The sequence below is a fragment of the Eutrigla gurnardus genome (genome assembly GCF_963514095.1).
Source record: "Eutrigla gurnardus genome assembly, chromosome: 21".
NCBI lineage: Eukaryota > Metazoa > Chordata > Actinopteri > Perciformes > Triglidae > Eutrigla > Eutrigla gurnardus.
Window position 1 is genome coordinate 17,645,591 of NC_139932.1, and position 17,819 is coordinate 17,663,409.

Below are 17,819 nucleotides of genomic sequence, written 5' to 3' on the forward strand. Positions count from 1 at the left end.
GTGTCTCATTACCTCGACGAACTTCCGCCAGTGATTTTTAATAGCCCGGATGTGTCCTGCCTGTTTAGCAGAATTGAACATCTTAGCGCGGAGGTCACAGTTATGAAGCAGGCTATGTCTACTCAGACAAGTGCCTGTGAGGATCTACGTGCGGTAACGGTGGATATAAGACTTTTGTGAGGCGCTTCTTTGAGGCGCGCAAACCCAGGGCTGCTGCAGGCCCAGTGGATGAGTTTGCAAGGAAAGTGGCGTCTGAGAACGGGACTGAAATTTAGATATGTCTGTGTCTACAATGACGGGTATTAGAGTTGTGTCATACAACTCGCATGGCCTGCGCCTCGGACATGGGGCAGGGGACAAAGCGCAGCGAATCGTAATTGACAAGCTTTTGGAGAACACTGACATTTGTGCATACAAGAAACGTTTTTAGCGAAGCAGGATTTAGATCAACTAAACTCTGTTAATAATGACTTCCATGGAGCAGGGGAGTCTACAACAGATCTAAGCACCGGTATCCTGAGGGGCAGAATTCCTGGGGGAGTGGCCATACTTTGGCACAAGAAATACGATCCACTGATCACGGTTATTAGGCTTGAGATTGACTGGGGCATTGCCATCAAAATTGTACATAATGATAAAGCTTTTGTTATCTTAAATGTGTATACTCTTTATGAATGTAATACAAATGAGTATGAATATATTAACAGGCTTGGTTTCATAAGCTCGTTTATTAAGGAAAATGCATATACTTGTACAGGCATGTGAGAAAATTAGGACACCCCATTAAATAATCAGCTTTTTATTTAGAAATGGTTCACATATCAATGTCCAGTCATGTTTTTACGTATTTTTCAAAAAGAAAGTGATTTAATTGCAATTTAACAACAAAAATGAACATTGTTTGACAAATCCAAAAAAAGAAAAAAAATTAAAGTATGTTTTTTAATGGAGGAAAAAGTTAGGACACCCTACCCCCTAATAGCTAGTGTTGCCCCCGTTGGCTGATATAACTTCAACAAGACGCTTTTTGTAGCCTTTTTGTGGTGGTTCAGGTCTTGTTTTGTGTTCCTCACCTTCTTTTCCTTTTTTTCAGGTGAGCGGAGAGGGGCGGGGCCGGTGCTCCAGGGCAGTTCACGAGACACACCTGCTGCCTATCAGCTCGTTTGGCCGGCTTCTTAAGCCAACTGCTCTGTCTGCCCTGTGCCAGATGATCCTTTGTCCTTCTCGCATGTACATGTCTCTGAGCAGATTCCTCGCCTCTCTCCACGATCCGGTGGTTCGTTGCTCTTTTCCTGTTTAGTGATTACTAGTAGGTTTTTCCCCTCGTGGTGACTTTGTGTTGTTACTTCGTTTTGTGAAGACCCTTTTCGTTGTTTAAACTTCTTAGAACATTTTTTCCCTTGCTAAGGCGATTTCTGTTGATACTTTGTTTGGAATAAATCTGTTACAACTCTGCATTTTTGGGTCCAGACTAAATCCTTCCTCAAGCCGTAACAGAATCATCTGGCCATCATGGACCCAGCGGAGATCGAGGGCTTCAAACATGCCTTTGCCGACCAAGCGAGCAGGCTTAACCAGCAGGAGTCGGTCCTGCAGCAAACCACAGAGCACCTCCAGCAGATGACGACAAGCATGGCGCAGATGAGGGGACAGCTAGCTCTCCTGCTTGAGCGGCTGGCTCCATCCCCGGACTCATCACCACCACTTCCTGCAGCTGACGCACCCGTCAGTTCCCCGCTGCAGCCCCGTGAGCCCTACATCCCTACCCCCGCCAGATATGCAGGAGATTTAGGGACTTGTGCACAATTTCTTCACCAATGCTCACTAGTTTTTAGTCAACAGCCAGGCACTTATTCCACACACCAGTCCAAAATAGCATTTATCATGAGCTTGCTAACAGGACAGGCGGCCGCATGGTCGTTAGCCATCTCCAGTCAGAACTCAGCCATCACATCTGATTACCATTCGTTCATAGAGGAAATGAAAATGGTGTTTGATCATCCCGTAAAGGGCACACAGGCCATAAGCCAGCTTCTGGACTTACATCAGGGCTCTCTCTCAGTATCCCAGTATGCGGTAGAGTTTCGCATCTTGGCAGCAGAAAGTGGGTGGGGGGACTCAGCTCTACAAGCAGTGTTTTTAAAAGGTTTATCGGGGGTTATGAAAGACGAGTTAGCCACTCGTGACGATAGCACCTCCCTGAACCAGTTGATAGACATGGCCATACGGTTGGATAATCGGATCAGGGAAAGAAATAGAGAGAGAACAGAGGGAAGAAGAAGACGGCCCCTCGTCGCTTCCCAGTCCAGCCTCCTCGAGACATCACCGACAGTCAACAGCGCCACCTTGGCAGCCCCAGGGACTCTTCACACCCCAGAAGAAGAACCCATGCAGCTGGGACGAGCTCATCTCACACTGGCAGAACGACGGAGACGCATAATGGGGAAGCTCTGCCTCTACTGCGGCCACCCTGGACACTTCCTCACCAGCTGCCCAGAGCTGCCAAAAGACAAGGCTCGCCAGTAGATGGGGGAACTCTGGTGAGCCGAATCTCTTCCCCTACTTCATCCCGCATACAGGTTGCAGGTATGATTCACGGGCCACAACGTTCGCTCCCAGTCGCAGTCCTGGTCGACTCAGGAGCTGACGACAATTTCATTGATGTTAACTTTGTTAAGACGAACAATTTGCCCCTACATAAACTTACCTCCCCTAAAGAGGTCCTGGCCATTGACGGTAAGCTACTGGAGATAGTCACCCACCGCACCGACCCGCTAAAACTCATCCTCTCCAGCAATCACCATGAATTTGTAGAACTGTTTGTCATCTCTTCCCCTCATACTCCTGTGGTGTTGGGCATACCATGGTTAAAAAAACACAACCCACATATAGACTGGCCTACGGCCTCCATCCGGGAATGGAGTTCACATTGTCACGCCTGTTGCCTCCAGTCAGCCATTCCAGCCAGGTCCCCTGCTCCCGCTCAGCAAACAGAGGTCATAGATTTGTCAAATGTTCCCAGAGTATATCATGATTTAAGAGAAGTTTTCAGCAAGACCTCCGCAAACACACTTCCTCCACACCGTCCTTATGACTGTGCTATTGACTTACTCCCTGGTGCCCCACTCCCCACTAGACGTTTGTACAACCTTACAAAACCAGAACGAGAGGCCATGGGGACATACGTTAACGACTCCTTGGCAGCAGGGCTGATAAGGCCCTCATCGTCCCCGGTGGGGGCGGGGTTTTTCTTTGTGGCCAAAAAAGACAAGACTTTACGCCCCTGTATTGACTATACAGGGCTTAATGCCATCACCGTGAAGAACAAATACCCCCTGCCTCTCATTGACTCTGCCTTCAGTCCGCTGCACCATGCCACAGTCTTCACAAAGCTGGATCTGCGCAACGCCTACCATTTGGTACGGGTACGTGAGGGTGATGAATGGAAGACCGCCTTCAACACTCACTTGGGGCATTATGAGTACCTGGTTATGCCATTCGGCCTAACCAACGCCCCAGCGATTTTCCAATCACTGGTTAACGACGTGTTAAGAGACTTGTTAGACAGAGTTGTCTTCGTGTATCTGGATGATATTTTAATCTTCTCTCGTTCTCAGGAAGACCATGTGCTTCATGTCCGTGATGTGCTGACCCGGCTGCTGGAGAACAAATTGTTTGTTAAAGCAGAGAAGTGTGAGTTTCACGTCCCCTCAGTGAGCTTCTTGGGGTACATTGTGGAGAAAGGCCAGCTCCGTGCCGACCCCTCCAAAGTGGAGGCGGTCAGGGAATGGCCCACTCCCGCGTCCAGAAAAGATCTCCAAAGATTTTTAGGATTTGCTAACTTTTACCGTCGTTTCATACGAAATTACAGCCAGGTTGCTTCCCCTCTCACACAACTCACCTCCAGTAAGGTCAGTTTCTGTTGGACTCCAGCAGCCAATCACGCTTTCACTATTTTAAAAGAGATGTTTACTAAAGCGCCTGTTCTTGTTCACCCAGATCCCGAGCAGCAGTTTGTGGTCGAGGTTGATGCCTCGGACTCTGGGGTCGGGGCCGTCCTCTCCCAGCGTCTCCCTGCGGACAACAAACTCCACCCGTGTGCATTCTTTTCTCGACGCCTCTCCCCAGCAGAACGGAACTACGATGTGGGGAACCGGGAGTTGTTAGCGGTGGTGCTGGCTCTTCAACAGTGGCGGCATTGGCTGGAGGGGGCTGTTCATCCCTTCATAATCTGGACTGACCACAAAAACCTGGCTTACCTGCGTACCGCCCGGAGGTTGAACTCCCGTCAAGCACGCTGGGCGCTTTTTCTGGGGCGGTTCAACTTCACCATGACCTACCGCCCTGGTTCCCGGAACGTGAAGCCAGATGCCCTCTCACGTCAGTTCACTGTGGAGGAAGGGAAGGCAGAGGAGGAGATGATCCTTCCTTCTCAACGTGTGGTGGGAGCGTTGCAGTGGCAGGTGGAGCAGGAAGTACAAGACGCCCAGCAGAATCAGCCGGTCCCTGATGGCTGCCCCCCTGGACAGCTGTTCGTTCCTCCGGCTGCTAGGTCTTCAGTACTCATCTGGGGCCACACCTCTCGAGTAGCCTGTCATCCTGGTGTATATCGCACGCTAGCACTGGTCCGGCAACGCTTCTGGTGGCCATCAATGGCAGCTGATGTCAGGACGTTCGTTGCCTCCTGCCCTGAGTGTTCGCGCAGTAAAGCTTCTCATCGTCCTCCAGCTGGTTTGCTGCAGCCTCTACCTGTTCCCCCACGCCCATGGTCACACATCGCTGTGGATTTCGTCACCGGCCTCCCTCCCTCAGAAGGTAATGACACCATCTTAACCATTGTTGATCGGTTCTCCAAGGCGGTTCATTTTGTTCCCCTCCCGAAACTGCCCAACGCCTTGGAGACCGCTAACCTGCTCATTCAACATGTGTTCAGGCTCCATGGCATCCCCTTGGACATTGTGTCAGACCGAGGTCCACAATTCACCTCTCGAGTCTGGGGGGCTTTCTGTCGGGCCCTGGGGGCCACCGCCAGCCTGTCGTCCGGCTATCACCCTCAGACGAACGGCCAAACAGAGCGGGCTAACCAGGACCTTGAGTCCGCCCTCCGCTGCGTCGCTTCTCGTCTCCCCGCTTCCTGGGCCACACACCTCCCCTGGGTCGAATATGCCCACAATACCTTGATCAGCTCGGCCACTGGTATGTCACCCTTTATGGTGACCTCGGGCTATCAGCCTCCCCTGTTCCCTAGCCAGGAGTCCGACGCAGCGGTTCCCTCAGTACAAGCCCAGTTTCACAGGGTCCGCCGGGTCTGGAGGGAGGCCCGCACAGCCCTGAGCAGGACCGCGGAGCGAAACCGACGTTTGGCGGACCGCCATCGGACCCCAGCTCCGGCCTATCAGGTGGGCCAACAGGTCTGGCTGTCGTCCCGGGACCTTCCCCTTCAAACCGACTCCCGGAAGCTGGCTCCCCGATTCATCGGCCCCTACCCTATTGAAAAGATCATCAACCCCAGCGCCGTCCGACTCCGCCTCCCCGCCGCCCTCAAGATCCACCCGGTTTTCCACGTCTCACTGCTCAAACCGGTCACAGACAGTCCCCTTCAGCCCCCTGCTCCGCTACCGCCAGCTCCCCGCATCATCGATGGTCATCCAGTATACACGGTGAAGGAAATCTTGGACGTCCGCAGGAGGGGTCGCGGCTTTCAGTTTCTGGTCGACTGGGAGGGGTACGGCCCCGAGGAGCGTTCATGGCTCCCACGCTCCCTCATCCTCGATCCACAGCTGCTGCAAGATTTCTATGTTAGGTACCCGGGTAAGCCTGGTAGGACGCCAGGAGGCGTCCATTAGGGGGGGGGTACTGTGGTGGTTCAGGTCTTGTTTTGTGTTCCTCACCTTCTTTTCCTTTTTTTCAGGTGAGCGGAGAGGGGCGGGGCCGGTGCTCCAGGGCAGTTCACGAGACACACCTGCTGCCTATCAGCTCGTTTGGCCGGCTTCTTAAGCCAACTGCTCTGTCTGCCCTGTGCCAGATGATCCTTTGTCCTTCTCGCATGTACATGTCTCTGAGCAGATTCCTCGCCTCTCTCCACGATCCGGTGGTTCGTTGCTCTTTTCCTGTTTAGTGATTACTAGTAGGTTTTTCCCCTCGTGGTGACTTTGTGTTGTTACTTCGTTTTGTGAAGACCCTTTTCGTTGTTTAAACTTCTTAGAACATTTTTTCCCTTGCTAAGGCGATTTCTGTTGATACTTTGTTTGGAATAAATCTGTTACAACTCTGCATTTTTTGGTCCAGACTAAATCCTTCCTCAAGCCGTAACACTTTTACCAGTCTCTGACATCGATCAGGAGAAAGTTTGGCCCACTCCTCAATGCAGAATTCTTTCAGCTGTGAGATGTTTGAGGGGTGTCTTGCATGTACAGCCCGTTTCAAGTCACTCCACAGCATTTCAATGGGATTAAGATCAGGGCTTTGACTTGGCCATTCCAGGACTCTCCACTTCTTCTTTTTTAGCCAGTCTTTGGTGGATTTGCTGGTATGCTTTGGGTCATTGTCTTGTTGCAGTATCCAGTTACGTTTCAGCTTTAATTTTTTGACAGATGGTTTCACATTTTCTTCAAGCACCCTCTGATACACAGTAGAATTCATGATGGATTCTAGGATGGTGAGCTGGCCAGGTCCTGCTGCAGCAAAGCAACCCCAAACCATGACACTGCCTCCTCCATGCTTCACAGTTGGTATGAGGTTCTTTTCTTGGAAGGCTGTATTTGGTTTACGCCAAACATGTCTTCTGTTCTGGTGTCCAAATAATTCAATTTTAGACTCATCTGTCCAAAGAACCTTATTCCAGAAGTTGTGGTCTTTGTCTATGTTCTCTCTGGCAAACTTCAGTCTGGCCTTAATGTTTTTTTTAGAGAGCAAAGGTTTCTTCCTTGCACACCTCCCATGAAAGTCAAACTTGTGTAGTCTCTTTCTGATTGTAGAGTCATGCACTTTCACACCGACAGTAGTCAGAACCTGCTGTAATTCCCGTGATGACATTTTAGGATTTTTGAGGACTTCTTTGATCATCCTGCGTTCTGCTCTGGGGGTAAACTTGCTTGGACAGCCAGATCTTGGCATGGTGGCAGTTGTCTTGAATGTCCTCCACTTATAAACAATTTTACGAATCGTGGAATGGCTAATGTTAAATTCTTTAGAAATCTTTTTAAATCCTTTACCAGACTCGTAGGCGGCCACAATCTTCTTTCTGAGGGCATCAGGAAGCTCTTTAGACCTCACCGTGGCGCTCATCTCAACTTCTCAATTGTCAGGGGCACACCAAACTAAATCTGAGGTTTAAATAGGGCAAGGCTCCATTCAAATGCTGGGTAACAATCTACTAATCATGTGCACCTGATGTGATGCACCTGTTTGGGATTTTCAACATTTTAAGAGGGATAATATAGGGGGTGTCCTAATTTATTCCTCACCAGAAATTGCATTATTTTTTAATTAAATTTCACAGAAAGTTTTAAAAAGGCTTTTCTTATTTTTTTAATTGTTTAGTTATATTATTTGGATCCCTCAGTTTCATTAAAATTGACATTAAATACCCATATGTCCAAATATATTTTAAAATACACAGGATTTCATAAGGTGTCCTAATTTTTGCACATGCCTGTATATGTATTGTGGGTGACATGAATGCTGATATCTCAGACAGGAAATCCTTGTTTGGCCAACACCTAGTGCAGTTCTGTGAAGACAGCAAGCTCTCTGGCATTACAAGTTATTGACTGATAATTGTCTTAGTAATGTTGTTATACCATCTGCTATCCTATGTGATGACATTAACTGTAATGACCAGATACATAGTAAAGGTCTCTGTATAATGTGTGAGAAGATTGTAAACTGTCTTATCAGTAGTGGTGTTCTAAGAATTTTGTATAACCTCATGTCTTAAAGTTTTTTTCAGGTTACAGCTTTATGTGTTGAACTGTTTATTACTTTAGTATCCTGATGGCTGACCTAAATGTTATCAGAGGCCTGGTAGTCATGATGTCTTGTTCTGCATGAAGGTTAACTGTCAGTGACGCGTTATCTCCTGTGCCTTTAAAAGACTCAAGTCACAACAATGATTTGAGCACTTCCTCTGTAGCATCCTCACACGTTGTTGCATTGTAACTGCTCCTCTTGTACAAGATTAAAGTCAGACGTCGACTTTACTTATGTCTCCGATCTCCTCCTTGGGTGAATTTATTCGTTTACGGGAAAATTATTTTAACAAGTGGTAAACGTTTCTGCAACAAAAGACGTAAACAACATAATTCCAGACCAGGATGGAATGAATATGTGGCTGAGCTCCATGCAGAGGCCAAAGAAGCTTTTAAAAACCTGGGTGTTATCAGGGAGAGCTAGACATGGCCCCGAGATTGAGTGTAAAAAACAGGCAAATGCACGATTCAAGTATGCTGTGCGTTTTATTAAAAGAAACGAGCAGGCTATGGCCATGGCCAAAAAGCTTCAGCAAAATAATGCCAATGACTTCTGGAAAGAAGTTAAGGTTATTAATAACAGTAAGATGCCTTTGCCGTCTAGTGTTGCTGGGGTCACTGGACCTAAAAATATTGCAGAACTCTGGAGCAAACATTACAGTAACATTTTTAATTGTGAGTGAGAAATTTTATGCTGGAAATGTTCTTTTTAACAACAGTGTGTTTATTAGACCTGATGATGTGTACTCTGCCATTGAGAAATTGTCCATGAACAAAGCATGTGGTCTTGATCATGTCTTGCTTGCTATGTGTTTCACTGGGTTATTAATGCATGGCATACTGCCTGACTCTATGTTGTCTGTACTGTTAGTGCCTGTGATTAAAGACAAAACTGGAAAAATCCTCAGCATAGATAACTACAGGCCTATTGCTCTAGCTAGCATCATTTCTAAAGTGCTAGAAAGAATTATTTTAGATCGGCTTAGTGGCATAGTATAGTATGTCAAAAAAGTCGTAGTATAGTATGTTGAATAAAATAATAAAAAAAGTCATAGTATAGTATGTCGAAAAAAGTAATGAAAAAAATATGAAAAAAGTAATAGCATAGTATGTTAAAAAAAAGTCATAGTATAGTATGTTATAAAGTTAAGTATAGTATGTTAAAAAAAGTCATAGTATAGTATGTTAAAAAAAGTCATAGTATAGTATGTTAAAAAAGTCATAGTATACTATGTTAAAAAAGTCATAGTATACTATGTCAAAAAATTCATAGTAAAGTATGTTGAAAAATTCATAGCATAGTATGTTAAAAATTCATAGTATAGTATGTTAAAAAAAATTCATAGTATAGTATGTTAAAAATTCATAGTATAGTATGTTAAAAAAAATTCATAGTATAGTATGTCGAAAAAAGTGATGAAAAAAGTCAAAGTATACTACGTTAAAAAAGCAGACTGTCCTCCTCGAGAAAACGACCACATAGGTCGTGTGTCAAGCACCGAATTACGACCATATGTTACGTTTCAAAATAGCGCGCCCTCTAGCGGTCAAGTAAATATCGACACTCCGGTGTCTCAGACGATCGCCCCCCGTCAATCATCGGCAGAGACCCCCCCCACACGTCGACCTAAACCTACCACCCCCCCCCCCCCCCACCCCACCCCCGCGCGTGCGCGGACGATCGCCCCCCGTCAATCATCGGCAGAGACCCCCCCCCACACGTCGACCTAAACCTAAAAAGTCATAGTATAGTATGTTAAAAAGTCATTTTATAGTATGTTATAAGTTAAGTATAGTATGTTAAAAAAAAGTCATAGTAAAGTATGTTAAAAAAGTCAAAGTATAGTATGTTGAAAAACTTCATAGTATAGTACGTGGTTAAAAGTAATGAAAACAGTCAAGAGAATAGTAAAAAAATGAATGAAAAATGTGTAGAGAATAGTACGTCGAAAAAAGTCATAGTATAGTATGTTAAAAAAGTCAAAGTATAGTATGTTAAAAAACGTCATAGCATGGTAGTATTGTATAGTGTTTTATGGCTCCTCTTTTGACATGTTTTATGGGATACTATACTATGAAATGTTTAGGATACATTTATAAAATAGTATAGTATGACATGTAACATGTTGTATGACACTTAATGATATAAAATAATATTTTTTTTAATACTCTTTTTTCTGCAGCATACTATACTGTGACTTTTACTTTGTTATATTGTTGACTTTTTATAGCATACTATAGTATTAATTGTTTACGGCATACTTCATCACATTTCTATGACATTTTATACATTTTATGACACTTATGTCATATCATATTACAAATGTTTTCATGACACACTATACAATTTATCACATACTGTTCTACCTTATAAAATAATAAAATACTTTAATTAAGTTGAACATATGGTACATATTAATGAATGTTCTTACCTGTAAGAACGTCCTCTCTTCGCTCACCGTCGATCGTTTCTAACAGACGGACACTGAACAGGAAAAACGTTAAGAGACTTTTTTTAACACACTGGGTGTTTTTTTTATTGAAATAAACATAATAAATATCAGAACAGAGAAGACAGTCGCTGCTGTCCACTTAAAACCGCAGGAAGTGTGCGTAGTCTGAGGAGGAATCTGTTATTCTTAAACAACATGAAGTGGAACTAGCGGCTACGGCTTGAAAGATACAAATCATTCCAGTTCTTCCACGTCCACCTTAAAAAACACAGGCCTCTCCTGGATTAACCTTAAATTAATAAATACACCAAATCAAGACATTCGTTAAATAAACCGCGACCGGCTTTTGGCTCTTCGCGGGGGAGAGAAAAAAAACGACTTTGTATTTTTTTTGTCCCCTCGAGTCACGATGAACTCGGTCTAAATGTCGACATGCACTAAAGACAGCATATTTACACCATTTCTCAGAAAGGATTCATTTAGACGGCGGCAAAAATCTCTCACGCAGAAAAAAAAAAATCATTAATAAAAAGGTCAGATCCGTTCTTCCTTTTCTATCTGACATTTTGTATCCATTTGGGAAGAATTACGTTTTAAACAGCAAGCTTGTAACAAATTAATTTAATGCTGAATTAAAGGATAAGGTAGACAATATTCTGTTTTTCATTCTGTCAACAAAAAACATGAAAAACTTGTCCACGTGCCACCCCCCCCCCCCCCCCCCCCAAAAAAAACACAGCTGAAATAGTTCTGACAAATACACTTAAAAAAATAAATAAGAAAATATTGTATTTGAGTAACATTTGTTAAAACCAGCTGTTTTAGGAAAGTCGGAGCTTTTTTTTAACATTGAAACTATACATTTGTGTTTTAAAGATTTGTGTCTATTACAACGGACACTTTTCATGAGATTTGTTGACAATAAAATAACACAGGATAACACGACCTTATCCTTTAAAATGTAAGTATTTCGGGACTTTCGGTGTGATTATATTATAATTCTGACATTAGAGCTACAGAACGTTTAATTCAACACGTCCATAAGGTGGAAGATTCACGTTCTTTTTGCTCGCTTGTAAGTAAGTGGAGCTCAAGTTTTAGTGACGATATTGGCAAATTTTTAATTTTTTTTATAAATTAATGTGTGAGGCGTGCACACACACACACACACACACACACAAACACACTCAGGTCGATGCCTGTAGTTCAGTAGGAATGTCCGTGCAGCCACAGGTTCACTTCCTGGTTCTGAGTCACATGACTGCTGAGAGCTGGTGGCTGAGTGAGTCAGTAGTTCACTAGTCCTCGTTCCAGTGTGTCTTCCTGAGGTCGTCTCTTGGTTTCCACATCCACATAGGCATGCTAATGCTAATGCTTACGAGGGGGTGGGGTGGCTAGGCTACACAGCTAGCATATGGAGGAAATGTCATACAGAATCACACCAGTGGTTTTGCGATCGCTCACTTCGTAACTCTACGATGAACAACAAGCCTTATGTTGTTTCAAGTAGATTTTAAATGGAAAAACTGCCTGTGAGGTAAATTAACGTGAAACGAAGGGTCGGTTCTGGAAGCTTGAACACGGTAACGTTTAGTACGTTGGGGTTTGTAGTTCATGAAATAAAAGAAATGTACTTTCAGGGCCTCGGCTGGTAATAATACTGCTGATCCGAAGCCCCGACGCTCACATGGAGCTCTGCAGCTTCTAGCTTTGGTAACCAAATGTCTCGTCCCTCACTCCCTCCTCCCCCGGCCTTATAGAGTGGAAGGTGGGGGCGGGGCAATCCCGGGGTTAGAGGTCGATGCCCTTCACCAGCGAGGCCTCCAGCGTGACGGTGAAGTCGTGGAGCGTCTCCAGGACGCCGATGAGGCCGTTGACGGTGGTGCGGTCTCTGAGCAGCGCTGCGTCTTCGTACATCCTCAGGATGACGGGGCATTCCACCAGCAGGGGGAGCCACTGGGGCAGCAGGCGGTCTCTGCAGCACAAAAACAAGGTTTCTCACGGCTTGGGAACGTTGCACAGGAAACATGACGTTTCTGATAATAAATTAAACATATTTGTCCTCAATATCAAAGACCAGAACAAGGAGGTTTCTGCTGACCTGGCCCCGAGGCAGACCAGCAGCTGGAACTTCCCGTCCTTGCCGATGTTCCTGGAGGTGGAGTTGATGGCGTTGACGTAGCGACAGAGTGATTGACAGGTCATCCCAAGGGGCTCCGTGGTCTCCTGGAGGTCCCCCATCTGATCGGCCGACTCCATGTAGGCCACGGCCTTCTCTGCGGAGGAGAGACCATGGGTGCAGTCGAATAGTCAAAAAATAAGGTCCTAACTCCTATTCCTATCTCCTATTCCTTGACCTCTGGGGAAAACGTCACGGGGTTAAGGAAAGGCAATAGGAGAACTCAAAAGGACTTAGGAAAAGTCGACTGCGGGGTTCAGAGAATCCGACCGGACTTTCACTAAACTACGTCATTAAAACGCGGCCGCTGATGATTGACAGCTGATGATCGGCACCGGCGATTGACGTGCGTCTGCGCTGGAGAAACTACAATAATGGACTACAAAAAGCGCATCGTCCACTTCTCCACATGTTGGTTTTATAAACAGCTGGTTCACTGACCGGCTTCAGGTCCAGCAGCTCCTCCTTCCTGTTGCTTTATTTACGTTTTATTTGTGGTTTTAGTTTCGTTTTTGTCAAACATTTGTAACATGATTGAAATAAATAAATAAAAAACATTCAATTATTATCACTGTCCACACATTTATCATCACTATTCCAATTACTATATGTCTGCATGAAAGTCATTGTTAAATATGTAAATTAACATATCGTTTGTTTTCATGAACGGCCGAGGTGTGCGGCACTTTAAATGTTGCTCTCGCTAAGAATTGTGGGTCGGCGTAATCTCCTTTCCTATCGCATAGGAAGGTCCGTTGCATCCTATGCTAAAGGAGCTCTGAAAGGAAGCATTGGAGCTCCTTTCCTTTGCATTTAGAGAATTCGAACAGCTCTTATCATGGCGGCCACTTGTTTACTTCCGGGTCACTTCTTCAGTTAGGAACCTTCCTAAGCAAAAAAGACTATTTGACTGCACCCCAGAACTCTGCTGTTCACGGCTAATGAATCCGCTAAAACGGGCCAAATTAAAACGTTTGTGTTTTTATCGGCAGCAGGTGGCGCCGTCCCCCCGACACTCACCCACAAAGTCCCAAACGAACACCGTCTTCTGGAAGAGCCGCGCCGACTTGAAGCCGTGGTGGAAGAACTGCTCCAGAGCTGCAACCAGACTGTTCTCTCCACACAGCAGGACGGTCAGGCTGCCTCTCTGCAACCAGGAAGAGCCAACGTCAACGCTGCTAAGCCCCGCCCCTAAACCATCCCCTGCTTTCTGGTCTGTTGGACTCTAAATGGACCATAATGTACTAAATGAACATCATGCTGGATTGAAGAAGACTTGAAACTAGAGATTGAGACCATAAACTCATGTTTACAATGTTTACTGAGATAATACATCAAGAGAGAAGTAGGACCATTTTCTCATAGACTTCTATACAACCAGAGAGGAGTCGCCCCCTGGTGGCCAGCAGAGAGAAGTAGGACCATTTTCTCATAGACTTCTATACAACCAGAGAGGAGTCGCCCCCTGGTGGCCAGCAGAGAGAAGTAGGACCATTTTCTCATATACTTCTATACAACCAGAGAGGAGTCGCCCCCTGGTGGCCAGCAGAGAGAAGTAGGACCATTTTCTCATAGACTTCTATACAACCAGAGAGGAGTCGCCCCCTGGTGGCCAGCAAAGAGAAGTAGGACCATTTTCTCATAGACTTCTAAACAACCAGAGAGGAGTCGCCCCCCTGGTGGCCAGCAGGGAGAAGTAGGACCATTTTCTCATAGACTTCTATACAACCAGAGAGGAGTCGCCCCCTGGTGGCCAGCAGAGAGAAGTAGGACCATTTTCTCATAGACTTCTATACAACCAGAGAGGAGTCGCCCCCTGGTGGCCAGCAGAGAGAAGTAGGACCATTTTCTCATAGACTTCTAAACAACCAGAGAGGAGTCGCCCCCCTGGTGGCCAGCAGGGAGAAGTAGGACCATTTTCTCATAGACTTCTAAACAACCAGAGAGGAGTCGCCCCCCTGGTGGCCAGCAGGGAGAAGTAGGACCATTTCTAGTCTCACCTCTTTCTCTGGTTTGTGGAAGTGTTTGACGATGTTGTTCACAGCCTCGCCGACGGCCTCCTGGATCTGAGCCGAGGTCGGCTCTGGAAGGAAACCGATGTGTTAACATATTAAGTAACAATAATAAGTTATATAGATATATATATATATATATTTAATTCAGTTTCCTTACTCTGGTTTTAAAATATTAAAATACTAATTGATAATTAATAATTTAATATATATATTAGGGGGGGGGGGGGGGGTACTGACTGTGTCCTCGTCCAGACAGTGACGTGAGGCTGATGCGTCGGGTCTGGGATGGCGAGCGCAGCAGCGGAGGCGTGCCGCAGCCTTTCCCAGAATCCTCCTCTGTGCTGGGAAGCACCAGCTCACCAATCAGGACCCTCTCCAGGCTGCCGTCGTCCACGCCCCTCCCCAGCCAGCGGCCGCACGGGAACCTGGGGTTTAAAAGTTTCAATTCAAGCATTTCCAGGTGCTTTTCCAGCCCCTTCCAGCTGTGGTAAACTCCATATTCCTATCAATCCAATGGTCAGTATTCAGTCTACTTATTATGTCACTTGTTCATCACATTAAATGAGATGTTCTTGTCCTCTAAACAACCAACATGATGTTTGGAGACAGCTTTTTACAGAAGGACCACAAATGAAAGGAAAACTAATTCCACTAACAGATCCACAGAAATATAATCACCAACTATTTTCATCATCTGTTCATCATCAAAAGTCATTTTTCATAAAGAAATGTCAGAAAATGCTGTTTTCAGTCCCTCAGATATGGAGATCTTCTTTTCTCTGTTCTATCATAGATGTCATCACATACAACACACATTTCAAGACCTTTATTCTACATCCAAGCACTTTTCAAACCTTGAAACCTTTTCAAGGATTTCCAGCACCCGTACGTGCTCTCACCTGTAGGTGTGTCCCGTGATCTCGTTGCGCACCATGACACAGTCCACCAGCCACTTGGCGAGGAGGCCGGCGTTGTCGTGGCCGAGCTGCACCGTCGTCAGCTTCCCCAGGTTCTGACACTGAATCACACAAGAGGAGTCCAGTTACTACGACTTTACGTTACGCTTAGCTACGCAACACGTTATCTCTCCTTTAATTCTCTAAAAACAGCTTCTAGCAGGAAGACCGTGACTATGACCACGGTGACTACAGGGGGAGACTGATGGGAGACTGATGGGAGACTGGGATGAAAGGGGAGGAGCTTCCTCTGACCTTGAAGAAGGCGGTGATGTGGTTGTGAGGCCTGAAAGCCGACTGAGGGAGATGGAAACACTTAGTTAACACACAACGGACGCACACATCAAACATGGTGGTGAGCTGAACATCACAACGCCATGCAAACAGAATGCAGCCCGATGGACGTGCCGGAGGAGGAGGAGGGGGAGGAGGAGGAGGAGGAGAGGGAGGAGGAGGAGGATGATTGGCTGCTCACAAACTCTCAAATGGAATAAAAAATATTTTTCAGATCAACTTTTGTTGATTATTCGAATTTCAATATTCTTCACCTGTTGTGGAAATTGTTTTATCTATATTGTTAATTGTTGGATGATCAACCTATTCATTATAGTCGATAATAATAATAATAATAATAATAATATATATATATATAGCAACGGATCCCCCCCCCCCCCAAAAAAAACACTGCACTCTGGAGTGAACGTGCTCAGCTCGTCAGGAGGTCACGGAGGTCAAACTACTCACGTCGAACGTCATCTCCAGGACGTTCTTGGGGATCTGCATGATGCCCGAGTCGCCCAGCTCCCCCGACGCACACACCCAGGGGTTAGAGGTCGTCATGGCGTTGCTCAGCTTCTTGATGGGGATGATGACGACTCGGTACGGGATCACTGCCGTGACAGATAAACAGATGAGACTCCATGTCGGTCACCTACCTACGTGGCTCTGAGAGCACAGACTCAGACGGGGACGCCTCACCGATGGTGGTGAAGACGCTGGTGAAGCAGAAGTAGTCGACGGTGTTCAGGGACAGCAGGTGGAACAGGAACTGCTCCTTCTCCTCCTCGCAGCGCAGGAAGGCGTAGCGCTTGTACAGCTTCCTGTGGACGGGGCACGTTCACAAAACTCAGCCGTCGCCATGGAGACGTGGCGGGAGGGTGAGGGTTGTTCATGTGTGCTTACTTGGTTAAGGCGTGTCGTGACAGCAGCTGTTTGAGGTGCTGAGAGAGCAGCTTCTTCTCCAGGGAGAGCCGGATCCAGGCTCTGGCTCGACCCACGTCGGTCTTGATCTCCGACATGCTCTGGATGTGTCTGAAAGACCACAAGATAACTACTGTTAAAACGCTGGTTTTCTGAATGGAGTCTGGTTGATGGGTGCTAGGCTACGCTAACATTGTAGCTGCTCCATCAACACTCCAAATAAGGTCATCTAGACATAAATACAGCAGAGACCTTGTTGTTTGGACCACAGACAGTCTCTGGTTCCTCCACATAGTCTGGTCTGGTCTCTGGACTAATGTGAGCTACGTCTAGACCTCTGGGGGACCACAGACAGTCTCTGGTTCCTCCACATAGTCTGGTCTGGTCTCTGGACTAATGTGAGCTACTATCTAGACCTCTGGGGGACCACAGACAGTCTCTGGTTCCTCCACATAGTCTGGTCTGGTCTCTGGACTCATGTGAGCTACTATCTAGACCTCTGGGGGACCACAGACAGTCTCTGGTTCCTCCACATAGTCTGGTCTGGTCTCTGGACTAATGTGAGCTACTATCTAGACCTCTGGGGGACCACAGACAGTCTCTGGTTCCTCCACATAGTCTGGTCTGCACTGCAAAAACAGCCCTTCTAGAAAGAAGTAAAATATTCTCATATTCAATCAAATTATCTTGTATCAAGCAAAAAAATCTGCCAATGGGGTAAGCTTTTTTTGCTTGACAAGCAATTCTTAAAATAAGCCCAAATTTCTTAGCTCCGAAAGACTAAAATGAGACTTTAAACTAGACAGAAAATCTTAAACTAATCCAAATTCTTCTAAAACAAGCAATGAAAAAAACACTAATTCAAGATTAAATTACTCAAAATTAGAATTTAAGTCTCTTTACTAATTTAAGAAATTACACCTTAATATGGGATTGATAATGAGCATAAAAGTAGTTAAAATAAGACATAATTTCTTAAAACAGCATAACAAATATAAAAGTGATGTCTTAAATCAAGATACCACAACTTTCTCAGTTTTTTTTTT

The 17,819-nt window shown here is 45.7% G+C and overlaps 1 protein-coding gene and 1 long non-coding RNA gene across 8 annotated transcripts in view; one reads left to right on the forward strand and one right to left on the reverse strand.

Moving 5' to 3' along the window:
• Positions 1–10,488: 10,488 nt before the first annotated feature.
• On the forward strand, positions 10,489–11,545 carry LOC311032355. Its single transcript, XR_014599176.1, has 2 exons — positions 10,489–11,123; positions 11,359–11,545. It is a non-coding gene; the product is annotated as an uncharacterized lncRNA (long non-coding RNA).
• The window catches only part of LOC311032351 (DENN domain-containing protein 5B-like), a 34,185-nt gene continuing 27,488 nt past the window's right edge, over positions 11,123–17,819 (reverse strand). For 4 of the 7 annotated variants that reach the window (XM_084039068.1, XM_084039069.1, XM_084039066.1 and 1 more), the window contains 10 exons: positions 16,756–16,884; positions 16,552–16,673; positions 16,318–16,463; positions 15,829–15,870; positions 15,517–15,635; positions 14,855–15,042; positions 14,603–14,685; positions 13,623–13,749; positions 12,525–12,699; positions 11,123–12,398 (listed from right to left, as the gene is read on the reverse strand). In XM_084039068.1, coding sequence (XP_083895194.1) covers positions 12,215–12,398; positions 12,525–12,699; positions 13,623–13,749; positions 14,603–14,685; positions 14,855–15,042; positions 15,517–15,635; positions 15,829–15,870; positions 16,318–16,463; positions 16,552–16,673; positions 16,756–16,884 — 1,315 coding nt within the window. In that variant the 3' untranslated portion in view covers positions 11,123–12,214. The remainder of the gene's footprint in view (positions 12,399–12,524; positions 12,700–13,622; positions 13,750–14,602; positions 14,686–14,854; positions 15,043–15,516; positions 15,636–15,828; positions 15,871–16,317; positions 16,464–16,551; positions 16,674–16,755; positions 16,885–17,819) is intronic. The other 3 variants (XM_084039071.1, XM_084039070.1, XM_084039067.1) reach the window with 1 other exon arrangement.